This window comes from Caretta caretta, chromosome 5, assembly GCF_965140235.1.
Source record: "Caretta caretta isolate rCarCar2 chromosome 5, rCarCar1.hap1, whole genome shotgun sequence".
Classification (NCBI taxonomy): domain Eukaryota; kingdom Metazoa; phylum Chordata; order Testudines; family Cheloniidae; genus Caretta; species Caretta caretta.
This window is the reverse complement of record NC_134210.1, coordinates 24,268,180-24,295,336: the sequence shown is the minus strand read 5'-3', so window position 1 is coordinate 24,295,336 and position 27,157 is coordinate 24,268,180. Positions and strand designations below refer to the sequence as shown.

At 45.0% G+C, this 27,157-nt stretch overlaps 1 protein-coding gene across 7 annotated transcripts in view; it reads right to left on the bottom strand.

Moving 5' to 3' along the window:
• TARS1 (threonyl-tRNA synthetase 1) overlaps positions 1-27,157 on the bottom strand; it is a 74,478-nt gene that overhangs the window by 8,133 nt on the left and 39,188 nt on the right. For 5 of the 7 annotated variants that reach the window (XM_048851855.2, XM_048851854.2, XM_048851856.2 and 2 more), the window contains 9 exons: positions 17,180-17,257; positions 15,528-15,718; positions 13,776-13,899; positions 10,602-10,723; positions 10,174-10,291; positions 7,639-7,703; positions 7,450-7,528; positions 6,602-6,748; positions 5,499-5,597 (listed from right to left, as the gene is read on the bottom strand). In XM_048851855.2, coding sequence (XP_048707812.2) covers positions 5,499-5,597; positions 6,602-6,748; positions 7,450-7,528; positions 7,639-7,703; positions 10,174-10,291; positions 10,602-10,723; positions 13,776-13,899; positions 15,528-15,718; positions 17,180-17,257 — 1,023 coding nt within the window. Of the gene's footprint in view, positions 1-5,498; positions 5,598-6,601; positions 6,749-7,449; positions 7,529-7,638; positions 7,704-10,173; positions 10,292-10,601; positions 10,724-13,775; positions 13,900-15,527; positions 15,719-17,179; positions 17,258-20,288; positions 20,725-27,157 lie in introns of those variants that run through there. The other 2 variants (XM_048851858.2, XM_048851859.2) reach the window with 2 other exon arrangements.

Genomic DNA, 27,157 nt, shown 5'->3' with positions numbered 1-27,157 from the left:
CTGCACAGGCGAACCCCCCCTTACTTCCTTCTCTACTGCAGAGCCCTATAGAGAACTGCGAAGTAGAGGGTAGGAGGGCGGGTTGTGGAGCATCCATAGGGACACACATCTCGAAGAACCATCATTACTGCACAAGGTGAGTAACTTCCCCTTCTTCTTCGAGTAGTGTCCCTATGGGTGCTCCACTTTAGGTGACTCCGGAGCAGTACCCACCACTGGAGACTGGGACTTCGGAGCGGAGCCTTTTACTACAGAGAGTACTGTGGAGTCGAAGACTGTGTCAGTGGCCAAATCTTCAGTGATCGCATAATGTTCTGCAAAAGTATGGACAGAGGCCCCAATTTTTGCTCTACAGACTGGGGAGATAGGGGTATCCCTATGGAATGTGATTGAGGTAGGAACTGATCTCATGGAGTGCGTATGGACGGGAGCAAGTTGCACCCTTGCTAAGTGGTTAATGCAACTAGGGACCCATTTGGATAGTCTTTGAGGAGATATCACAGAGCTTTTGGATTTTTTTGTGGACGAAAGGAAGAGTTTAGGGGATTTCCTGAAGTCCTTAGTCCTGTCCAAGTAGAATGCTCATGTCCTTCTAATATCTAGTATATGCACAATTGTCTCCCAGTTGTCACAATTTGGTTTTGGGAAAAGACAGGGAGATGGACGGGTTGATTCATATAGAAAGTGCAGAAAAAGTAGGGAGAAACTTGGGATATGGCCTTAGAGAGTTATTTTTTTTTGTTTTTTGGGTTTTTTTTAAGACAAAGGCCATGAATGATGGGTGTGCCATCAGGGCTGCTATTTCTCCTTTGTGCCTAGCTGAGGTGATGGCAATTAGAAATGCTGTCGTCATGGACAGGTGTAGGAGAGAAAAAGTTGCCTTGGACTCAAAGGGAGGTCTAGTCCAAGCCCTGAGAACTAGATTAAAGTCCCAGGCTGAAGCGGGTGGTGTCACATGGGGGAAGAGAGTCTCAGTGCCCTTAAAGAATCTATGCCTTAGTCGTTGAGCAAACTCCCAGTGGGAAGCCATTTCCACCATGATATGTACCTTAAGGGAGCTGAGTGAGAGTTTAAAATGTAGTGCAAAATCAAAGGGAGGAAAGACAAGGTTGGGTCTGTCTGTTTGGAATGGTACAAACTTGGAGTCATTTCCATTTTGCAGATAGATATGTGGAGTGGTCAACTTGTGGCTGTGTGGCAACATGTGTTTAGCCTTGGAACAAAGAAAGATCCAAGCCTGGAGGCGGAAGACCCATGGGTTGGGGTGAAGGGTCACCACATTGTTTTGAGAGAGCGGGTGAGGAATGGGCTGACGTCAGAGGAACAGGAGGGCATATTGCCATCTGTGTCAGGTAAGGGAGCCAGACTTGTCATAGTCAAGAGGGACAATCACAATAACTCTCGCTTTGTTTTGTTGAATTTTCAACAGATTCTTGGATAGGATAGGAAACTAGGAAAAGACATACAAGTGGGCCCTGTCTGCTGGGAAGATGAGGGCAACTGCCAGTAAATGTTTCCCCAAGCCGATCCTGGAGCAGTAACAAGGACTTTTCTTGTTCCAATAAATAGCGAAGAGATCCATAAGCCGGGTTCTCCAAAGGGTGACTATATCTTGAAGCACCTCAGAATTCAGTATACACTCATTGTTGTGAGAAAATTGCAACTGAGACTGTTCGTTATCCCGTTCTGTATCCCTTGTAGACAGACAGCTGAGATGAGCACATTGTGATGGGTGCATCAGTTCCAAAGTTTGAATGCTGTCTTGCAGAGGGAGGGAGATCTGGCAGCTCCTTGGCAGTTTATACAAAACATACAGGTCACATTAAGTCCACCATAACCTTTGTGTGTTGTTTTTGATGAAAGGCAGAGTTTGTGCACAGGCACTCCTGACAGCCCCTAACCCCAAAAGAGTGATATGGAAGGTCATTTCTGTGGAAGATCATTTATGCTGAACCTTGTTGTCGTGTAGGTGAGCTCCCCAGCATATTCGGGAGATGTGTCCCAGGGTGGTGAATGCGGGTAGTGAGAGGAGCGCTCTTGCTTGTACTGCATCAGGTTGGTGCTGATAAAGTCCAGTCACTGTACTGGGGTTAGTATGCCACTACAATTAAGTAAACCTTGGAGACTACCCTGTGTGGAGCAGTCTGTACCTATAATGATCCTGCCCCAAAAGTAAGCCGTAGGAAATCTCCTGTAAGATGGTTGTATTGAGATATGGAAGTAAGCACCCTGTAGGTTCAGGGCTAGAAATCAATCTCTTTACTCTAGAGCTGGTCCTAACTGCTGAGAAGTAAGCTAAGGTGACTTCTGAGTGGCGTCACAGGTGTATAGATGGCAGCTGATGCTGTAAGGTATCATTGTTCAGGCCCCTGACTGGCTCATCAAGTGCTTATAAGAGGCAGTTTGAGAGGTCAATGACTGGGGTGCAGACTGTTCTCACTTTTGAGCCCTGGGCCTCTTACACTGTGGCTCATAAGAGCATAGAGATGGTGAGTATTGAGAAGATTGTGATCTGTGGCGTGGTTGAGAGGTATATCTTCTCTTCTGTTCTACAGTGTAGATTCCTAAGGAGTGTAGTGTGGTCTGAGAATCCTTCAGGATGTGGAGAGAAAATCTGCCTTCAAAGAGTTTGGCCCTTCAGATTGGAAGTCTGTAGCTCTTTGGGCAATCTAGAGAAGTGTAGCGAACAAAAAAAAAAACCCTACAACCCACCTCAGTACCACTGTCATGGAGACTGGGCGGGCAGCTGTAACAGCTGCATCCAGTGGTGCCTCTAGGAGCGGTCCGGCTATTAACTGACCTTCTCTAAGAATGGTCTGAATCTGTTCTTTTTGTGTTTCCAGTAACATTTCAGAAACATCCTGGGTTTCCCAAGATTAACAAAATTGTTTTGACCATGACAGTTTGGTAATTTATGACTCTAAACAGTACTGTTGTCAATGAATACGCCATCTTGCGAAGCCTAATCATATGGAGTTGACTTGGCATTATGTTGCTTGCTTCATGCATTAACCACATCCACTATGATGGAGTTGGGTTGCGGATGCTGAAAACAAAGTCTGCCTCTTTGGGTAGAGATGTAGGGCTGTTTTTGTTTACAGTCTGTTGCTGGTTGGTACGATGGAGGCTGGCTCTGCCAGATGATTTTGGTAGGATCTAGAATCAGCTCATTAATTGGGAGGACAGTTCTAGATGAGACGGTAGCGTGCAGAATTTCCACCAACTTGTGATGTGTATCTGCCACCTCCTGTAAGGGAATCTGCAGCTTGTCTGCCACCCTCTTGGTAAGATCCAGAAAGTTCTTAAATCTTCACCTAGTGATGAGGGGTGGGCAGCACAGTCTCATCTGGGAGAGATGAGGAAAAGTGTGCTGAAGAGGTAGCTTCCTCTTCAGGTTTTTTTTTTTTCTCCCTTCTTTCCTGTTCTGAAAAAGCTTTCTCCTGTCCTGGCTCAGGTGCTCTCTCTCCTGCCCTGCCTCAGGTGCCAGGCTGTAGCAAACCATCTGGTGGACTCTCCCTGAGATAGGCCGGAGATGGCCGCGCCATGTGTGTGTATATACTCAAAGAGTTACAATATGGCCTTGGGAGGGAGAGGCAGGAAGGCAGGCACAGGCGGCTGGCATGATGGAATTGGGGATGACCCTTGTAGTGTGGTGGTGGGCCACCTTGAGGGGCCAAGGAATGATTGCCTCCTGGCCAGTGTCAGATTCGTCAGTGGGTAAGGGTGGCGCTGACTGGGGTATTGGCAGTATACAGCCCAGTGCTAAGAGCGATTCTGGGTGCCGGGATGTGCTCAATACCAGGGTCCTGGTACCAAGTACTAGGGACTGTGGTTCTTCCCCAATCATCAGGTCTCCAGGGTACCAGTGCTCATGCAGTACCATGGATTCATTTGGTACCACAGAGGAGGGTCTGTGGTACATTATCAATACCGATAGTTGGGCAGAGCACTCCCTAAACGAGAGTTTTGCCCAGTACAAAAAGTTTACTGGTGCCACTTTTTTAGAGACGGTATGGTAATTGTCTCTCCCTGGGTACAGAGGCCAAGGGTCTCCAGAGTATCAGAGCACCTGTATTACCATGGGCTAATCCGGAACCTCAGAGGAGTGTCTGTAGTCGGTATCAATGGCTGGGAAGGTGCAAAACACTTCCTAGATGGGAGTTTTATTGCATCTGGTACCAAAGGGTTTCTCTATGTCACTCTTTTAGAGATGGTACGGTAACTGTCCCCTCTCCTTAGAGCATGATAGTGGAAGCCTCTGGTGTCTTGGTGCCAAAGCAGAGCTGACAGCAGGGCTTCTCTGTGTCGCTCTTTTAGCGATGGTACAGTAACTGTGCCCTCTTGGTGCAGTAGTTGCCCAGAGTAGAGCTCAGAGCAGCACAGAGCTTACAGAAGCCCCTTGTTGGTGCTGAGAGCAGAGCTCAGAGCAGGGAAGAGCTCACAGCAGGAAGCCCCTTCTCAGGTTTCAGCTTCCAGAGTTTGGTACCCAAGGTGCGGCAGCTGAGCTCACAGCAGGAAGCCCCCATGCCGAACAAGAGCGCCAGCTGAGCTCACAGCAGGATGTTCCTCTGCTGGTATTGTCCTACCGAGGTGGCCGCCCTAGGGAGTCCCACTGGCTGGCCAGCTAGTGCCGAGAGGGCTGCACTGGGGAACACCCCTCTGGCTGGCCAGTTGCTCAGAGGAGCCTTTCCAGGAGGAGTCTGCTGGTGGCTTTTTTCCCCCCCCTCTCTCTCTCTTCTCTTCTTCACCACTCAACCTCTTTTGAAGTGAAGGCTCCGGGGATGATCCGGGGTCAACACCCACCGGAGTCCCCTGCAGACTGAAGTGTTCTCTCTTTTGGGAGGAATTTTAACTTCAGCTCCCAGCTCCTGTGAGGCTGCAGTTTTAGGTGTGGCAGGTAAAGCACTTCTGTGAGGGTCTCCCAGGCACAGTGAGTGTCTGGCCATTACAGGAACTGACTCCTGGCAGGAGAGGCACAGCTTGGAGCAGAGAGAGCCAGGCAAGCCCCTTGGCAGGGGGTTGTCATCCTCTAGCAGGGAGGAATATGCAGAAGAACATTTTTTTAACAGAAAAGACAAAGTAAAAGAAAATAATTATGAGTCTACTAGATGCCTGGGGAGGGGGGGGGAATGTCCCCAGACAGGAAAGGAAAGTGAAGTTCTCTTCCTTTTTCTCTTTAAACCAAAGGAATAAAATAAAATAAAATAAAATAAAACAAAAACACTAGCTTGAGTACTTTTAGGGAGAACAAAGGTAACAAAACAAGCACTACTTATGCTAATGACACAGACAAGGAAGGGAGGACTGCTCCTTCCCTCAGAGGGGAAAGGCGGTAGAGAAGGAAGTGAGGGGGGGTCCCCACCTGTGCCGCAGACCAAGAGCACATGCAGGACACTGCTACCAAAAATCTCCAACTAGAGGTGCAGGGGCACACAGACACCTAAAGTGGAGCACCCATAGGGACACTACTCGAAGAAGAACCAAAAGATATTACTTACCCTGATGAATTCAATTAACGTGTTATAGATGTAAGCTCCCTTTGGCAAGAAAAAACAACTGCCAGGACTGAGCTCATGGAAGAAATATAGTTCTTGGTCCTGTAGGAAAACATTAGTACATCTTAGTTTTATCTGATATGTTTAGATTCTGATCAAACCCTTTTCCTCTCCCAGTGTTACAGCTAAAGTCAGGCCTGAAACGTCAGTTCTTATTACACATCACTATCCAGACTACAGTTTTGTTTAGTTTTTTTAAACTTAACATACTGTAAAATAGCAAGGTGCAGTAGATCTGATATGCTTCCCTGTGTAAATATCCTCCGTCATGAGCGATATCTTATGGTTGGTGTTCAGTTTCCTATTTTAATATAGATGTTCCTACATATACCTGTCATTTCACATATCTGTGTGCGATGTCTTGTTAACTACACCCCCCAAGGTTCATCTCATCTGCTATTACTACTAACAATAACTAGTCCTGCTGTGACATTTTACATATCCAAAGCACTATTCAAACAATTAATCAGTAAGCTGATACTTCGCTAGATTGTGTTCCTGCTTTAGAGCAGGAGATATTTTAGTGTGTTGCGGTCTCCTTTCTTCAAATAGAAACAGCAGGCTCTGTAACAGTTTATTCAGGACTCTATTCATCACCTTGTCTAAAACAATGCATTTTCATGAAGATGATTTGATTTTATTGGCAGACAAAGAATAAAAAACGTGGTGCAACTGTGAACACTAGAAATCGTCAGCAATAACCAAGAAGAAAAAAAATAAGAGTATATAATGGATTCTAGAGCTGTACAAAGAAAAAACTCAAAGCAACAACAAGCTGTAAGAGCCCCCTCTTGGGCTTCAGCATAGCACTAAATAGCCAAAAACTCTCTAAAAAGATGCTTATTTGTCTACAGTCCATTGTAGGGGTTTTGGGGCTCTGTTCTGAAGAGGATAATCACTTAATTATGCAACTTGTTACTGTATTTTCTGTGAAATACATCACATCTGAATTCTGAAAGTGTCAGCAGACAGGTGCTGTCTTTCACATGCCCTGAGTAGTCTCTAGGCAGAATTTAAAAAATACACTACCAGCAAGTTTGTCTTACCCGTCCAATCTTTCTGTGATCTCGATTTTTAGCCTCCTCCTGGAACTTCTCCCATTCCTTTAACATTTTTACATCTGGGAATGAAATTCCATAAAGCCTTTGGAGGGTTTCCATATCAGACTTGCCTTCCCAGTATGTTGAGGAATTCTGAAGCCAGACAAAACGGTATAGTATAACAAGGACAACAGCACCCTCCATTATAACTGCCACTGTACAGATCTGTGATATGTTCTTTAAAGGCATGTAATAAACAAACACTAAACAGCCATAGTTAAAAAATGAAACTGATAAAGGCACTATGTAAAAAGAACACAAGCATGAATACAGAGCTCTTAGATTTCGAATCATGATGAAAGCTAAATCTACACATTAAAAAATTACCTGACTGTAGCAAAGATGCACAAACACAAGTTGGCTGGCTGTGTGAAAAGGTGCCCTTTACTCCTGGTACTGCTCTGTGCATGGTCAGTTCCCCTCTGGCTGCTCCAATTTAAAACTGTAACTGCTTCTTGCAGTTTCAAGGGGCAAAAATTATAAGCCAGGATTGGCATAGCATATGGGGTACCTGGCTACACCTCTTTTCTTGAGCCATGTCCCCTCTCCTTCTATGCTATCAGCAATGAGCGTAGGCTTAGGCCCCCATAATTTGACTGCACCACTAGAAGGTCATTCTTACATCAGGATGATCCTCCCTCAACTGGGCTAAACTAAGTTTATGATCAGATTATACTAGCAGTATCACACAAAGTGCAAGACCCCCTCCCACCCCAACCCCCCGGAGATTTGACCCAAGATGTCTACAGATAAATATCTTTGTTTAGAATTAGGCACAGAATCTCAGTGCTTACTTTATGGATTTTTAATGCCTTTATTTTGCCGGTATGTCTGACATGAGGGCCCCTGCACAGATCTATCAAGGGACCACACCTGTGAAAATGCAAAGACAATGCTCAGTTAGCCCACATTATGTTAGTAAATACTACAGACACTGACATTATAGTGTGTATATGTGTATATAGATATAGATATCTTTTTACCTGTACACTGTAGTAGTTGGAGTGTTGACTTTTTCATTCAAGATCCGACACTTGAACTTATTATACTGGGAGGGAATAAAATGGCAGAGTCCATGTTAATTCTTCACGATTCGAAACTGAGATTCAAATATCAAGTATTTGTTATATGCTATAGATTCTTTCATACAGTGGCAATTCTACTAATTTAAAAGAACCCTTCAATGCAGGTTCATGAACAAATTAATTCCCCTCCTCCTATCCCAGATGGGAGAGTATCCTACAGAGTGGGATAGATATAGAGATTAAAGGATGGGGACCAGCTTTTTGTGGCACTTGAGTGTTCATGTATGGCCTCCTATTCAGGGTAGATCTTCACAAAGAAATGCAATTTGCATTTTGCTCTATACCGAACAACACAGATTCATCTTGATCTCTGGCCGTTGGGTTCCACAGCTGAAGGCACTCTTCTGAAAAAGCCTTTCTAATGCTAAATTCTGAGAGGTCTTGAACACATGCAACTCCCATATTATTCTCTCACTCATCTGCAAGGAACATACGATGGTGTGGTATGAAGCTTTTATCAGCATCAGTTTTGGATGGACATACTTCTGAGGAGTGGCAAAGTTCATTCAAATCACTTGGAATTTAATAACTTGTACAGTATATATGAGTATTTAGACAAAACACTCGGGGCTCTATTCACAAGGAGGACTGTGGTGTTTCTTTTAAAAATAGGGCAACCGACTATATTTATGTTGTTTCCTTCAAAGCTTCTCCCCTGCCCCCCAATCCTTGTGTATACTGCAGCTGATCTCTGAAAGAAAAGTAATTCGGCTGATAAGCAATTAACCTAAGAGCCAACAGAAGTCTAGAAAACATGACCTATGAGGAAAGATTAAACAAACCCAACTTTTTCAGTCTGGAGAAGAGAAGACTGAGAAGGGACATGATCACAGTTTTCAAGTACATAAAAGGTTGTTATGAGGAGGGAGAAAAATTGTTCTTCTTAACCTCTGAGGATAGGACCAGAAGCAATGGGCATAAATTGCAGCAAGAATGGTTTAGGTTGGACATTAGGAAAAACTTTCTGTCAGGGCGGTTAAGCACTGGAATAAATTGCCCAGGGAGGTTGTGAAATCTCAATCACTGGAGGTTTTTAAGAGCATGTTAGACAAACACCTGCCAGGGATGGTCTAGATCAGGCTTCTCAACCTTTTCTTTTTGAGCCGCCCACAACATGCCATAAAAACTCCATGGCCCATGCGCGCCACAACAAATGTTTTTCTGCATATAAAAGTTAGGGCCAGCATTAGGGAGTAGCAAGCAGGGCAACTGCATGAGGCCCCACGCCACAGGGGGCCCAGTGAAGCTAAGTTGCTCAGGCTTCATCTTGAGCCCCATGCAGCGGGTCTCAGGCTTGAGCCCCATGTGTCAGGGCTTTGGCTTTCTACCCTGGGCCCCAGTAAGTCCGATGCCAGCCCTGCTTAGTGGAGCCCCTGAAGCTTGCTTGCAGCCCCCACAAGGGGCCCCAGTCCCCTAGTTGAGAACCACTGTGTAGATCGGTGTTACTCAAAGTGGTGGTCCGCGGACCGTTCCATCAGCTGCCGGTTTGCACGCACGTTGGAAAAAAAAATTGCCGGTCCCCCACATCAGATAGCTTGAGAAGCACTGGTCTAGAGAATACTTAGTCCTCCCTTGAGTGCAGGGGACTGGACTAGATGACCTCTCAAGGTCTCTTCCAGTCCTACAATTCTGTGATTCTATGATTTTCATTTCTTCTAAGATCTGTTCACTGTTAATACTGAGCAAATGGAGTTCAAGCAAAAATGCTACAATGTTGGAAAATGCTCGTGTCTAATTCAGCACTAGTAGCAATCATGGTGATTTAATGCATGTCTATCTAGTGAACATTACAGGATAACACAAGAGTCCTTGTTGCTTAAGGTAGTACAGATATTATTTCATACTCAGACTTAGTGCTGTCATGTGAAAACTGATTTTAAGAGCTCGCTGAATACAGCTTCAGACATCTGCAAAGCCAGCACTAATAAATTGGTTAGTCTCTAAGGTGCCACAAGTACTCCTGTTCTTTTTGCGGATACAGACTAACATGGCTGCTCCTCTGAAAACTATCACTAGTGTTTTATATTCTCAAAGAGTTATAGAACCATCCCATTCATGTTCACGACATCCATGTACGCTATTAGTCCCATTCTGCAGACAGGGAAACGAAGTAACAGAAAGACATCTTGCCCAGGGCCATGATGTGAGTCAGTGGAAGAATCAGATTAGAACTCTGGTGTTTCAGGAACACAGTCCCATGATTAACCCTCATTCCCGTCATTTAAATAAATGAATTGGTATATGTGCTCATCTTTAACTATCCCAAGTAAACCCATATAAAAACCTACACCTTTGGAATTATGTCAATTTGCTGCACACATCATCAGCGGTGCATTTTCATTAATGCTAATAGCAGATGCACAGCTAACGTTCCACAGCTAATGTTATTGTGCAGCTACAGTAAATATGAAACAACAGTCTAGAACAACCTACCTTAAACATTTCAAGTAGAGTTTCCTTCTTAATTTCCAGTCTTTCAAATGGTTGTTTTTCCTTCATGATCTTCTTGCATAAGGTCTCCAGAGCAGAGAAATCATTACTGGACACACCTCTACAACAGACAAAAATAAATTTGCATTATCTCTTACTAGTAATCTCTGCTGTCGATCCACACCCACAATGTATCAGCTCATGCACTAGAGTCACCGCAATGAGGGACATAATTTTCATCAGAAAAAGGGCTAAACAGAGGACTTTGCCCCAGGAGCAAGGGGAAGCAGGAACTAGACTGTGACTCAAACTCCCCAGATTGTGACTCTACTCCTGCTCCTAGCGCAGGACAGCTACGCATTCTGCCTTTTTCTTGGTCTGGAATATAGGGTTACAGTCTAGCCTTCTGGAAGTGAAATGAAAGAACCTACCCATCCTCGAGGTACATGTCATAATAAAATCCATTTTCTATTGGTGGGCCGTAGCACAAACATCCACCATAGATTCGCTCCATAGCTTCACCCATTATGTGAGCACTTGAGTGCCAGTATACCTAATGAGAGGGATAAAAAGCGGATCAGCTTGAGTATTTATGTACAAAGCATTTCAAGATCCTCTGAAATCCATACAGAAGTCTTTTGATGATTTGTTTTTACAGATACTTGAAGGAGGCAATCGAATATTAGAGACGGTTGCACTGTGGGAAATGATTCAATTTGCCAATTTACCCCCCAAAAATCATGAGTAATTATCTGACAAATTGTACTTGCTCATCTTTACAGCTGTTAAGTATTGGAAAAATTTATTTCATAAAAGTTCTCTCAAATGGTTGGGGGAGGAGAGAAAATTCACTTAGTAAGTTGCACAAATGTTAATTGACTAGCCTCATTTACTACATTCAGACATCATCGATCTATTTTAAAATACCAGCAAATGGAGTGGTAATACAGCTGGGATCCATGAAGGGACTTATGTGCTGTGACACAGCATTGCAGGACCTAACTTTTAGGGGCCTAGAGAATCACAGAACTACACCGTGATTAACATAGCCAAGTTAGGTGTCTAGGCTCCTCTTCAACGAGTGGGGAGAGACAGGCACCTCAGAATGTGATCCACAAAAATTCAGCACACTTGGTGCTGAGCCTCCCAAGCTAGCCAACAGGAGATGCCAATGACAGAGTGTGTGCCAAGTCCCGCCCCTCCCTACTGCAGGGAGGCACCGCTCTTTCCACAAACGGGAAGCTACCTCCTGGAGAGTCAGGTGGTTTGGGCACCTATGCTGCGTCTTGCAGGAATGAGTTAAGTGCCTGCTTCACTCTACACAAAAAGGCTGGAGGAGGAAGAGCCGCCATCTGTGGTATGTCTTTTAGCCCAGTGATTAGAGCACTCACCGGGGATATGGGAGACCCAGGTTCAATTCCCCCCTCTCTGCCTGAAGGGGAGAAAGGATTTGAACAGGGGTCTCCCACACCTCTCAGGAATGTGCTGACACAACTGAGCAATGGGAGATTCTGATGTGAGGCACCCTCCATCTCGCCTGTTTAAGCTGCTCTGCTGAGGATAAATACTGACAGTGTGACTAGGTGGGTGAGAGAGAGACACTCTCTGTAGTTCGGTGGTTAGGGCACCCACCTGGGAGATAGGAGCCCCTGAGTCTAGTCCCCCTGTTCCAATCCCTCTTTCATTATTTCTCTCTCTCTCCCCATCCTCCCACTCCATCCAAGATTTTGAATGGGACCCAATCTGCTAGGCATGCTCAAGGGACACCTAATGGATTGGGTCCCGCATATGACTTAGGAAGCCAAACACTGAGCATCCGCCCGCCCGCCCCCCCGACGCCTCCCAGGTTCATGAATTGCTCTGGGGCTAAGGCAGGAGACAGTTGTCTGGACCCTTAGAGTGGGGCAGCAGTGCTCATGCCACAGGATCTAAAAGTTAGGGAACTTCTACAGTTGAAAGTTAAACGCTGACTGAATTTAGGTGCCTAGAGGGCTAGGCAGCAGCCAAGTGGGAGTTTCATGGATCACAGTGGTGCTACACACAGGAACTTAGGTGCTTAATAGTGGAGTTTAGGCACCTCTGTTACTTTGTGTATTGCACCCCCACAATATTTAGTCTGAAAGATACAACTGGAACATAAGGTCTCGATCCTGCACCTGTGCAGGAGTTTGCAAAATCAGGGCCTAAATTGTTAATAAGTCTTACACATACAACATTGGATACATAGCAAACAGTCTTTCCACATGATAAGATTTTTTTTACTAGTTTGTGTTTTCAATTAAAAATCAAACGAAGACAAAAATTACACTTGCACATTAATTTTACAAAGGTACTATTTTTAGTTTTGTTGATAAATTAAAACCAAATCTATATGACTGCAGCATGTTTTTAAATGTACATACCTGAAAATGCAAAATTATGCATCTCACCATAAGTGTAACTTGTCCATGTTGCACATAAATAGCATTATTTTGTATGCCTTAAACTATATCGTATGTGCAACATGGCAGAGTTAGTTGATATGGGAACAATAAGTATGAATTTAAGATCTCAGCTACAGTGTTGAGTGCTGCTCGTACTGAATATCATTTTTAAAGTGTACTTAATACTACTTTCCACATACATTAATCTGAATAAGCAAGCATTAAAATAAAGAGCTACATTTTTATGATGTGCAAAAAGATACTAATACAAAAAACATTAACGTAAGATTAAGATTACAGATTTAGAGGCTTATTCTCACCATGAGAGTCCTAACATAGGCTTAATTACCACAACTGCTAGCAAAGCAATTGCTATTAATACATGCCAGCATACATATATCTGCAGTAGCACACACCTTTCTTAAGAATTAGTTAGTACAAAATACGGTATGTACTGTACAACGATTTTCATTCTTTATTCTACAAATGTTAAAGGCAGTTACGCTCACCGAGGACTAAGTTCAGGTTTTGAAGTTTCAGAGTAACAGCCGTGTTAGTCTGTATTTGCAAAAAGAAAAGGAGGACTTGTGGCACCTTAGAGACTAACCAATTTATTTGAGCATAAGCTTTCGTGAGCTACAGCTCACTTCATCGGATGCATACTGTGGAAACTGCAGAAGACATTATATACACAGAGACCATGAAACAATACCTCCTCCCACCCCACTCTCCTGCTAGTAATAGCTTATCTAAAGTGATCACTCTCCTTACAATGTGTATGATAATCAAGGTGGGCCATTTCCAGCACAAATCCAGGTTCTCTCACCTCCCCCCCAAAAAACGACACATACAAACTCACTCTGGGGCGGAGGGTGAGAAAACCTGGATTTGTGCTGGAAATGGCCCAACTTGATCATCATACACATTGTAAGGAGAGTGATCACTTTAGATAAGCTATTACTAGCAGGAGAGTGGGGTGGGAGGAGGTATTGTTTCATGGTCTCTGTGTATATAATGTTTTCTGCAGTTTCCACAGTATGCATCTGATGAAGTGAGCTGTAGCTCACGAAAGCTTATGCTTAAATAAATTGGTTAGTCTCTAAGGTGCCACAAGTACTCCTTTTCTGTTTTGAAGTTTGTCATCCAAGGGAGGGGAGAAACAGTTTAGTGGAAGATACTTACTGCTTGAGCATCTTCATCGTCAAACTTGAGCAGTTCCAGGGTACAGTCTTCCTCCAAGGGACGATCTAGATCCCAAACCACTTTGTTCACTTTAGCAATAACAGTGTTGTCAGCCAAACCTTGACTATACAATAAATAATTTGTATGTCAGCTATTGGAATCAACAAATGGAGACACACCCCTATAACCTTTCCCCTGCACAGTCAGGATGGCATTTTCAGGATGCTTAGGGTTGACTTAAGTCTGCTTCCACTGAAGTCGGTGGTAGAACACTCACTGACGGCAATGGAAGCAAAGTTAGACCAACACTAAGCACTTAAAGAAAATCCCCCACACACTCTCTCTCTCTATATATATATTTTGGCAAAGAGCAGGAAGAAACTAAATGTAGTTTATTTAGCAAATTTCCCACTGTAGAGCACTCTTACTAACATATTTGACTTACTTAGGGCAGTACTTGCCGACTCTGCTAATATGATCCTTCTGCAATAGGAGATGCAGCTCTTTTAAGTACCTGAAGGAGATCAGATTTTTTTTTTTAAACTTCAGGTAGGTACTATTACTTTTACATTTGTCTCCACTAACAAAAAAATCCCAACAATTCTTGAAGATGATAAATTTGGCAGTCATTTGAACCTTAAACTGAAATTATTGAATGTTTGAACAGATCAGCAGTTCAGATGGATTGACTGCAAGAGAAGAATCACACCATGAGTGTTTCTAAAGTACTTCATTTAGAGCTGAACAAGTCTCCAGGAAAGACCTAATCTTTCCTTCTTAGTTTATTTCATCTCAACCTAGAAGAAATCAACTCTACTGGAGATTATTTGATGTCTAAGAACCCTACCAATATTGTTCAGAAACATTCACTGATCCCGGACTCACCCTGACCTTAATGGAAACACTGAATGAACATATAGGTACAATCTTTATTTTTATGATAAAGGGCACTAAATTAAAGTTTGAGGCCACATTTTCAGAGACTATTTTGACAGATGAATAAGCGTGCAAACAGCATGGACATGAACTGCAGCCTTAAACACATGTACCAAGAAAGCAAAGAGATAAGCTTTTAAGTACAATGAATAACATAGCCACAATAGGGTTCGTGTTTCTATTTAAAGTTTAAGGTCTTCTCATTTTAATTTTGAGCATCATAAAACATGACCATGAAGTTTTCCAAGATGCCTAATACGTTGCCCAAAACTATAATAAAAGTTTAACCATTTGATATACATCCAAAGTTAAGGTCGTGCTCTTTTTGATGTGCCACACATATGTAGGAAAAGGGTTTAATTAAGATATTTTTATGGGTGACTCTCACCCACCAGTCCTCCACATATCCATGCAGAATAGATTAAGTTATGTGATGCACTAGCACCCAATCCTACAAACACTTCAAGAATGTGAATAACATTATTTGCATGGTTGATTAGTTCCCAACTCAACAGGAGTAGTCACTTAGTAAAAGTTACTCACATGTTTATGTATTTACAGGATCTAGCCCGTAAAAAATGATTTAATTTTAGAAACAGCATCTTCATAAGGCAAAGAATTATGTTTTGAAATGAGAAAGCTGTTTAGTTTGAATTTATAGTAAAAGCAAGATTGCTAAAAATAATGCCTTGAAGAAAATTAAGTTGTGCTAAGAAATAAATAATCCATCACGCTAAGAACTATAAAAGATCACAGATGCAATTTGCAGTAGTTCTGTCTGAAAGTGATAGCATAGGTCACATAAGTCAGTCATACCTAATTCCACAAGCAACTTGATAAGGAGTGGTCTTCCAGGATTCAGCATCAACTTGCTTGCCATCAGGTAATGTCACTTTAATGGGTTTGCTGTCTTTTGCAGCTCTTTCTGCTAGAAGCGCATCATGTTCTGCTTTAAGTTTATGATACCTCTCTAGACGCTCATTGATATATTCAGGCCAGGGATTCAGCTATATGTAAAAGTATGGAGGAAAGGAGAAGTAATTAGCAAAGACTTGCAGTTCTAATGAAAAATAACTTTAAAAATTAAGCAAAGAAGGTAAATTTTTCTGAAGTGTCTAAGTGACTTAGGAATCTGAATCTCATTGATTTTCAAGTCACTTGGGTCCTTATGAAAGTTTTAGTCAGTATCCTTTTTCAAGAGAGAGAGAGAGAGGGTCAGGCTAGTTTCTTATTAAAAAAAGCAGCTAATGCAATGCAACAAGAGTTTGAGAAGCACAAATTCTACTGTAGCTTAAAATACACTGGAAAAAGCAAGCTGCTGACATTATTATCACAATAATAAATGGGGGGGAGGGAACTAACAGCACACTGTTTCAGTTACAAACAAAAAATGTTTATAATCGTATGTATCTCAAGATCTCCTACTTCCGCCTCCTACAGGTATACAAACGCTGACTCGACCTTATTCTAATAAATCAAATCCTACTAACATCCCAGCTAATCTGTACTGATGCTCTACCTTCCCTACCCATCTCCACTTTCTTCTTCCATTCCCACTTTAACCTGCTACTCTTCCACTCTTCCCATTTACTCCTTCAATAGTCTGCCTCCAGAAGTGTGGCTAATGCCATTTAAACACTAAGTAATCATAATTAATTTTAATTTAAAGACAAAAAAACTTTAGCTAAATTAAGATTAAGATTATTTAAATTAAATAAACATTGGCTTGTACCTGGTTTATAATAATTTGCTTAAAATTCTAATATGCCAAGTAATAAAGATTTCAGAAACTACAAGGTTAAGAAAAAATATGCTTTTCATGTCTATACTACTATGCATTCTCATTTACTCAAAGTTAGAAAACTTAGTCACTAGAAAGACAAAGGTTACATCATCATTACAAATGAATCCCTCATCCTGGTGCAAACCCGAGGATTAATAGTAAAAAGGGAATTACTACAGACTGCTCTGCAAATCCAACGTAACCTGTTGTAATAGCATCAAAGAAACAAAAACTATTTCATAACTATTTCACTGCTGCATGTCATTACTATAAATCAGCTGGCGCACAAGAGCACCCACAATAGTAGGTGTAATGCAGTGGTTCTCAAACTGTGGGTTGGGATCCCAAAGTGAGTCGCAACACCATTTTAATGGGGTTGTCAGGGCTGGCTCAGACTTGGTAGGGGTGGGGCCAAAGCCTGAGCCCTACTGCCCAGGACCAAAGCCAAAGCCCAAGGGCTTCAGCCCTGGCTGGTGGGGTTCAGGCTTTGACCCTGCCACCTGGGGCAGCTGGGCTCAGGCTTCGGTCCCCCATTCCTGGGCTCGTGATATAATTTTTGTGGTCAGACAGGGGTCGCGGTGCAATTAAGTTTGAGAACCCTGGTGTAATACATTGATGTCCTCGGTCCAACATTCAGCAATAAAATTGAACTGTTTAAAAGCATATAAATGAACTGGAAATTTACCTCTGTGCAACCCCCATCACCAGATCCTTCTTTGGTTTTCTTCTTTCCCCATTCCTTCTTTTCTTCCCCAGCAGCTATCTAAAAAGACAAATAAACTAATCTTACTTTACTCTCCTTTCTCAATGTCAAGTTTATAGCTGTATCTAACTCTATAGGTGAGGGAAAAGGTGTCCATTGGTTTAAGCACAGCACAATACAGGGCTTCAGAAAGTCTTGAATCCTAATACCAGCTCTGACAAGGACTCTGCATATCCTCAGATAAGTCACTTCATCTTACTACCTCAGTTTCTCCAGTTCTAACTGGGCATATAAGACTTACCAATATGTTATGAAGAACAGTCAGTAACCCCCCATTTCTAAGAAACACACTTTTTGTGCTTTGCTTTACCCTTTACTAACTATGCAATAAGAAAAGGAGTACTTGTGGCACCTTAGAGACTAATCAATTTATTTGAGCGTAAGCTTTCGTGAGCTACAGCTCACTTCATCAGATCCATAAAGTGGAAAATGCAGTGCAGACTCCCTCCTCAGGCCCTACGCTACCAGCACTCCCAGCTATCTTCGAGACACCACTGACTTCCTAAGGAAACTACGATCCATCGGTGATCTTCCTGAAAATACCACCCTGGCCGCTATGGATGTAGAAGCCCTCTACACCAACATTCTACACAAAGATGGACTACAAGCCGTCAGGAACACTATCCCCGATAATGTCACGGCAAACCTGGTGGCTGAACTTTGTGACTTTGTCCTCACCCATAACTATTTCACATTTGGAGACAATGTATACCTTCAAATCAGCGGCACTGCTATGGGTACCTGCATGGCCCCACAGTATGGCAACATTTTTATGGCTGACTTAGAACAACGCTTCCTCAGCTCTCGTCCCCTAATGCCCCTACTCTACTTGCGCTACATTGATGACATCTTCATCATCTGGACCCCCGGAAAAGAAGCCCTTGAGGAATTCCACCATGATTTCAACAATTTCCATCCCACCATCAACCTCAGCCTGGACCACTCCACACAAGAGATCCACTTCCTGGGCACTACGGTGCTAATAAGCGATGGTCACATAAACACCACCCTATACCAGAAACCAACTGACTGCTATGCCTACCTACATGCCTCCAGCTTTCACCCAAACCACACCACATGGTCCATCGTCTACAGCCAAGCTCTACGATTCAACCACATTTGCTCCAACCCGTCAGACAGAGACAAACACCTACAAGATCTCTATCAAGCATTCTTACAACTACAATACCCACCTGCTGAAGTGAAGAAACAGACTGACAGAGCCAGAAGAGTACCCAGAATGTCACCTACTACAGGACAGGCCCAACAAAGAAAATAACAGAACGCCACTAGCCATCACCTTCAGCCCCCAACTAAAACCTCTCCAACGCATTATCAAGGATCTACAACCTATCCTGAAGGATGACCCAACATTCTCACAAATCTTGGGAGAGAGTCCAGTCCTTGCTTACAGACAGCCCCCCAACCTGAAGCAAATACTCACCAGCAACTACATACCACACAACAGAACCACTAACCCAGGAACATATCCTTGCAATAAAGCCCGTTGCCAACTGTGCCCACATATCTATTCAGAGGACACCATCACAGGGCCTAATAACATCAGCCACACTATCAGAGGCTCGTTCACCTGCACATCTACCAACGGGATATATGCCATCATGTGCAAGCAATGCCCCTCTGCCATGTACATTGGTCAAACTGGACAGTCTCTATGTAAAAGAATAAATGTACACAAATCAGATGTTAAGAATTATTCATAAACCAGTCGGAGAACACTTCAATCTCTCTGGTCACGTGATTACAGACATGAAAGTTGCGATATTACAACAGAAAAACTTCAAAACCAGACTCCAGGGAGAGACTGCTGAATTGGAATTCATTTGCAAATTGGATACAATTAACTTAGGCTTGAATGGAGACTGGGAGTGGCTAAGTCATTATGCAAGGTAACCTATTTCCCCTTGTTTTTTCCTCCCCCCCCACTGTTCCTCAGACGTTCTTGTTAAACCCTGGATTTGTGCTGGAAATGGCCCAGCTTGATTATCATACACATTGTAAGGAGAGTGATCACTTTACATAAAGTATTACCAGCAGGAGAGTGGGGTGGGGGGAGAGAAAACCTTTTGTAGTGGTAAACACCCATTTTTTCATGGTCTGTGTGTATATAACATCCTCACTGCATTTTCCATTTTATGCATCCGATGACGTGAGCTGTAGCTCACGAAAGCTTATGCTCAAATAAATTGGTTAGTCTCTAAGGTGCCACAAGTCCTCCTTTTCTTTTTGCGAATACAGACTAACACGGCTGCTACTTTGAAACCTAACTATGCAACGTGACACTGTAACTGGCAGCAAACTCCACAGGGCAGGGACTTCCTTTTTCTACCCACCTGTAAAACACCTTGCACGGTTGTGGTTCTAGGCCATTTTAAACGTTAGTGCTGTCTAGAGCTTAAAGGCCAATGTGAAGAGTCCCAAAATCACATCGCTTTTCAATCGGTGATTAAGAGATGACCATTTACAGTGGAAAGGGGAATAACGTTGGAGGGGATAGAAACAGACACGCTAGTACTTGGAGGTTTCGCTGTGCGCTGGCCATCCCTATACGTGTTGTTTAGCAGGGTTTCAATTGGCTTTTTGATTGCCTGGGGGCGGATCCCGTGCAGCCCCGGTGCCCGCACCGAGCCCCGCTGATTTTACCAGGGATCCACGTTGGCGCAGGGGTCCCGATGGCAGGACCAGGGGAGCCCCTAATCCTGCGCGCTCTGCGGGGCAGGAACCGCGCCGTGCTGCGGGCGCGCGGTACCTGCCCCGCCGGCGCTGCCCGACCACGGCCACCCACCCCGCAGGGCAGGGCCGCGGCGGGACACCCTGCGCGAGCGAGAGGGGAACCCGCCACAGGGCCGGGGGGAGGGCGGGGGAGAGCTGCCTGAGGTGGGCCGGGGAGCAGGGGCTTTTCGCCCCCCGGTTCAAACCCAGCCCGGGGTCAGAGGGCCCGCGAGCCCAGAGCGCGGCGGGGGGGGGGGGGGACCCACATAGAAGCCCCTGAGACGGGCGCGGCGCTCACCAGGCTCCCTACCTCTGCCATGCCGCCCTCCGCACGCAGCCGGGCCGGGTGCCGGTCGGAGCGAGGCCACGCGCAGGCCCAGCCGGCTCTGGCAGCTGATGCAACTGGAGGCGCGGCTGGTCCCGCCCCGGCAGCGGGAAGCGGGTTGGGGCCGGGCGGAGCCGAAGCCTGCGCGGGGTGACCTAAGGCAGCGCTAGGGGCCCGCGCGGGCCGGGGCTGCCCAGCACCGCCCTTCCGCTTCTGGCCTGTCAAAGGGCCGGGCCCGGCGCCACCGCTCCGCCTGGCCTCACCCTCACGTGAGGTCCTGCCTGAGCGGCGTGGCCAGCCCGGAGACGTGTGCGGGGCGAGCCCCTCGCCTGCCTGCCTGCGGCCCGGCCCTGGGTTTCCCACCCTGCCGGCCACGGCCTCTCGCGGCAGCCGTCGGCGTGAGGACCCCAGCCCCTGGGCTAGGAGATGACAAACTAGGGAGCCGGGCCGGCAGTGGGAGCAGAGGATTGACTAGGCCAGATCACTCTGGTGACAGTGGGTATGGTAGCACCCATTGTTTCATGTTCTGTGTGTATATAAATCTCCCCACTGTGTAAATTTACATTGTGTAAAGAGTGGTCACTTTGGATGGGCTATCACTAGCAGGAGAGTGAATTTGTGTGGGGGGGGTGGAGGGTGAGAAAACCTGGATTTGTGCTGGAAATGGCCCACCTGTTGATCACTTTAGATAAGCTATTACCAGCAGGACAGTGGGCTGGGAGGAGGTATTGTTTCATATTCTCTATGTGTATATAAAGTCTGCTGCACTTTCCACAGTATGCATCCGATGAAGTGAGCTGTAGCTCACGAAAGCTCATGCTCAAATAAATTGGTTAGTCTCTAAGGTGCCACAAGTCCTCCTTTTCTTTTTGCGAATACAGACTAACACGGCTGTTACTCTGAAACCTCCCCACTGTATTTTCCACTACATGCATCCGATGAAGTGAGCTGTAGCTCACGAAAGCTTATGCTCAAATAAATTGGTTCGTCTCTAAGGTGCCACAAGTCCTCCTTTTCTTTTTGCGAATACAGCCGGACACGGCTGCTACTCTGAAACCTATCAGCTACCCAGAGATCCTTGCTGAGGGAGCTTCTTAAAGTGTTGCCTACCTCTCCTTTGTTCCCACCCCATCATGCTATTGTGGGATTCCAGAGCTGATCTCCAAACCAAACTCGGATTACTAAAAGATGTTTTGGCATGGCCTCTTTTGGACCCATTTTGGCAGGGAGATGGACTCTACTGTACTCCAGTGACAGGGTGGATGAGGTAATAATTGTAGTGGCCCAACTTCGGTTGGTGAGAGACACTTTTGAGCCACACAGCTCTTCGTGTCTAGCCATGGCCTGCCTGGCCCACCTCCTGGCTCTCGGGGAAGGGAGCAGCCGTGCCTCTGTTGCATCAGTTGCCTGAGCTGGCTAGGCCTGTGTGTGACCTCGCCCTGGAACCTGGCTTTGTGCTGAAGACCTGAAGAAGAGCTCTTGAAAGCTTGCTTCTCTCACCAGCAGAAGTTGGTCCAATAAAAGATATTACCTCCACCACTTTGTCTTTAGAATGTCCTGAGACTGACATGGCTACAACTACTCTCTTGTACTAGGACTGTTCCATTTTGAACTACCAAGATCACAGGCCCTGATTCTGAGTCCAGAGGATGAGGGACAAAGGTGGTTTACACCACTAGGATACTGGGTGGGCCAGTGGCATAAACTAGAGTGGCCCGAGGGGCTGTTCTAATTTACACCTGAGCTGTGGAAGTCCACAAAGAACCATCTAGCAGCATAGCTAGAGCACTCCACCCACCACCGCCCTCCACCAATATGTCTTGCTAGCCATGGGCATGCCTTGGGGCTGGAGACTCTGAGGGAAGGCTGTGAAGCACATAGAAGAATTCTGCATTTTATAAATATTTTTTGTGTATCTCTGTTTGCTTGAGCACTGTGGTGTGGCTGGCTCTATGAAACACTAAGGGTCAATTCCCACTGGTACTCGCCGCATGTAGCTCAGGAAACAGGCAATGTCTCTAATTCAATTGCTGTTGCTCAGATGGAGACTTCACTGAATCCACTTCTGGAAGTCTGCTTCTATCCCACCTGGGGAGATGCATAAACCAGATTAACTAGGTTCTAGTGTCCCAGGACATGCAAAGGGACTTTAGAATGGATAAAAGACTGAAAGGACTACTTTTCTATGGCTATGCAAACACTGGTGGATGACTGGGGACACTTCACTGATATTAATATGGGCTGGTCGGGGAAAGTATAGGACAGTCACAACTTTTAAGAACACAGGACTGTTCAGAAAGCTGCAAGCAAGGGACATCTTTTCTGATCATTTACCACTTGAAATTGAAAAGCCAATAGTTATTCTGAGGGACCCAGCCTACCCCTTACTTCCCTCATTCATGAAACCATACACTGGTTTGCGTACTGGCTCTGCAGGTACAGAATGACAGTTTAATGTGCTTTTGGTAGATTGAAGGGTAGGATTTCAGTGAGGAAAAATATGCTAATAGTTATAGCTGCCTGTGTTGTGCTGCATAATATGTGTGAGGCAAAGGGGGGAAAACTGCCACCAAATGGATGATGGCGGAGCATCTGTCTGCTGACACTGAACAACAAAACACAAGGGCTCAACTTGGAGCTATGCGTTTGAGGGAAAGTTTAAAAGAGCACCAGAACAGTCAGCCACAGTTGTGTTCTGTACTGTTCTCTGGGCCCGAAGCTTTGGGTATTTAAAGTTATAACTATTACTGTGTGTTTTAGTGAAGCTATGAATTATGTGGTGCTTTCTGTACATTTATAAATATGACTGGGTGTTTTCCTGACCTTTTTATTTCTGTACAAGTATTGTGTGCTTTGAGTACCACTAAGCATTCCACAGTGTGTTGCAAGCTAATAAAAATAATTGTATTTTCTAACAATAGAAATGTGTTGAGTGCCAAACCAGAGTAGAAGAACAATGTGCAAAAGGCAATGCAATACAAACTTTTAACAGATTTACAGAACTTAAAAATTGGAAAGGCAGCAAACATTTCTATCCATATCAGTCCACCTATGTAGTCCCTTGTGGCTATATGTACACCTGCCATGGTTCTCACAGGTCAGTGTATATGAATCTGTAGTTTTCCTTGTTGTCCCCTAGTGTGGAGTGATGGGGATATTTACATGCCATCGTGATGTCACGTGGTATGTTGGGAGGGATAATGAGCTGCTACCATGGAGTTCTCCAAAGACTGTAAAGAGTGGGGAGTCTGATTTTTAAACCAAGAGGTCAACCAGAGGTCTGCAACATTTGGGCTTTCGGCCTGAGAGGACCCATTATTGTCACAACCTCAGGAGTTCCCCTGAGGAAGGCAGATCAGCACTGCATGTTGCTAACGCTGTTGCAAGCATCGCAAAGCATTTTGGGCAGGGTCAAAGGTGTGAGTGGGGAGTGGAAGATTCTTTTGCAGGCTGCAAGAGGCCAAAGGGGGAAGGAGAAAGAGAGCAGAGAATGGGTTAACTCAACACTGTAGGTACAAGCTCAGTCCAACGATAAGATGCTGGCCCCAGTTCAAGGTCACAGTGCTAGACAAGAAGTTTATCCCTCACCCCGCCACAGCCAGCCATGAGAAAACAAGGGCTGCAGAGATGGAAAACACAGGTGAGATGATGAGGGGGGGCAGCGCTTCATGTCCATGGAGCCGTTGTGTTTTGGGAAAGCAAAGAAGACCACAGAAAGCCGGTTTGGACGGGCACAAAGAGCACCAGGAACAGAGGTTGTGGAATGGAACACCCCCAAAGGAGCCTAGGACTTAAAACCCTCCTGAGAGCTGGAGCAATTCGGAGACTGGCAGCGAACCCTGGATGACCTGTGTACACAGGACAGAACTCTCGACCACCCTTCCCCCTCTTCTTATGTTACACCCAGGCCTGGCCAGCCTCAGGTAGTGAGTGTGTGAATATGAACGTGGGTTAGGGCTTGGGGCACTAACACTTTCTTCCTTCCTCTGAGTGACGTGAGGAGCACCCATCACTCTCCACTGTTATTTTATTTTTATCAATAAAGCTTTAAAACTCAGTTACATGGTGTGTTCCGTCATCTCCTCCCTAAAGATCCTGTGGCCTCAGCCTGATCACCTGACGCCCCAGGCAGATTGGTAACATAAATCTGTCACACTATGTCCTGGTACATCTCCCTGTCCTTTTCCTGCTGGGACCCCTGAGCCTTTGTCCATGCTGTTGGTCATACTGGTCCTCCAGGGATAGGCGCCGACTCTGTGGGTGCTCCGGGGCTGAAGCACGCACGGGGAAAAATTGGTGGGTGCTCTGCACCCACCGGCAGCTTCCCGCCCGCTCCCCCCGCTCACCTCCGTCTCCACCACCTCCCCTGAGCACGCTGCGTCCCCGCTTTTCCCCCTAGCTCCCAGCGCTTGCCGCCACCAAACAGCTGTTTCGCGGCGGTAAGCGCTGGGAGGGAGGAGGGAGAATGTGGTGTGCTCCGGGAACAGGCAGGGCTGGGGCAGGGATTTGAGGAAGGAGTCCAGTAGGGGCAGGAGGGGGCAGAGTTGGGGCAGGGACTTTGGGGAAGGGGTTCGAATTGGCGTAGGGGTGGAGGCGGGGTGGGACCGGGGGCGAGCACCCACCAGCACCGGCAAAAGTTGGCGCCTATGCCTCCAGGCCCTTCATTCAAGGTCTGAAGCAGTACTGGCTTGCAGGATCTTGCAAAACATGCCCTCCTTTGTCATCTTCTTTCTTTGCCTCAACGGGATCTTGCATTCTACAGACGTGGAGGAGGCACCCCTCAAGACTGCAAAGGCAGCAGCTGCTGATAAAAGTGCACAGATATATCATTGGATTTATACTCACAATAGAAAGAGAAAGATAAGTTTCAAAACTCCCTTCCCTTATCCCCATAACAACTTCTAATAAGACATGCTTGTTGACACTTCAACTTTGGAGTACTTCTGCCCAGCATCTCTCTACAGTCCCAGCCATGTTGCCCATTAGGGATGAGGGGGCAGAAAGAAATTTTGGCTGCATGAAACAATAAAATTGCAGTCTCTATTCCACGGGTGCAAGCATAGGGAAACAGCACTGAACATTGAAACTATTTTCCACAGTCAGGGCTAGTTCTAGCTGATATCCAGAGATCCTAGAAATCTGTTTGCTATGGAAAAGCATGGAATTTGCATTTTTATAGAGAATCTTTAGTTTTTATAATTTTTGAAAAATAAAATCCTATATTAACTATTAACTACATTTTACTGTAAGTACCAGTGTCACTTATTTCAATGCGTGCAACCTCCCCTCTTGTGGTTGATTTTAAATTTACATAGCTAAACATATTCCAATAAACTGCTTCCGGCGTATAGGGATTCGCGTTTCAATGCATCTCAAAGTTCACTTCAGCCTCCAGATGTTAATAATTAAAGTTATGAAAAGATGCCAAAAACTTAAAATCACCCTTAAAGACCATGTCACTGAGTTTGTCAAGGTCAAATTTCAAGTTGACGATAATGTTCTGTTCTGTACTATATGCAGCAAGGCTGCAGATTATGTCTGAAGGCAGACAATTACAAATTGCAACTCTATTAATTTGATTATAATAATTGATGTCACTGGTAGGCTTTGAACTTGCTTAAAAATTGTAAATATATCAATAACACACCGTGTTCAACTGATACTTATATATATTGTGGCTAGGGAAACTACAATTCAGCGTTCCATTTTAATCATGGAAAAACATGGATTTTTATGGTTGGGTTTTTTTGGTTTTTTTTTAGAATTTTGATTTTTTTTTTTTAATCCTGGTAAACTAGGATCACTAATGATATCTTACTCCTGAGGGTAATAGAGGCACAGAAAGCATAACTGCTACTGGCATCCCAAAGCCACTTGTGTCCACATGCCACCAGCTTGTTAACTGCAGTGGTGCCTGCTGAAGATATTGTAAAGTGTCCTGGTAAAGTGTCCTATGGCAGAGGAAGAAATAAGGCAACCATGCCTATAAATCTTTAAGAGAATTTGCAGAGTATCTCCATGAAAGTTTCATAGAGATCTCTCAGAAAGATAAAAGGGACATCACTTTGTACATAAACAAACTGCTCCCTATTCCCCTTCCCCCTGCCTAACCCAACAGGGAAGTAGATACCTATTCTACCTCACCTTGTATGAGCAAAACAATTGAAAGCCAATACCACGGCTTGTTAACTTGGGAATGGGCCAGGCACCACCTTTAAATTTTAATTTGCTAAGGAAAATTGTATGTACTGTACACAGTTACCAAAGGTCCCTTCCCCTTTATCGGTCTCATCCACGTTTGGCTGGTTAGACTGTTGAGGACTATCAAACAGGTCTTGGCTCATGGCATGGCTGGAGTCCCCATGTCTGCCACCTCTTCTCCTCCTCCTTGCTGTTTAGCAGGGGTCTCTGTCTTGTGGGCCTCCAGGGTAGCCACAGTAGTTTGGGGGGTGCTGGTGTGGTCTCTGCTGAGAATGGTATGCAGCTTGTTGTAAAGGTAGTAGATCTGTGCTCAGCATTAGATCTATTGTTGACCTCCCTGGCCTTGTGGAATGCCTGCTGCAGTTCTTTCACTTTCATGCAGCACAGCTGATAATCCCTGTTGTAACCCTTCATGTACATCCCCTGTGCAATCTTTTCCTAGCTGCCCACCTTTCTACAGCTGGTCCATAACTGTGCTTCCACAGCCTCTTCTCCCCACAGGCCAATATATCTCCTGTGTTCTCCAGGCAGGAGCTCTGCAATTGTGTGGAGTTGGCATGGTTGGTTGGGCAGTTGCACACAAGGGAGAACTGCTAGGTGTACTTGCCCAGATGGGCAATCAAGAAAAGACATTTCAAAAA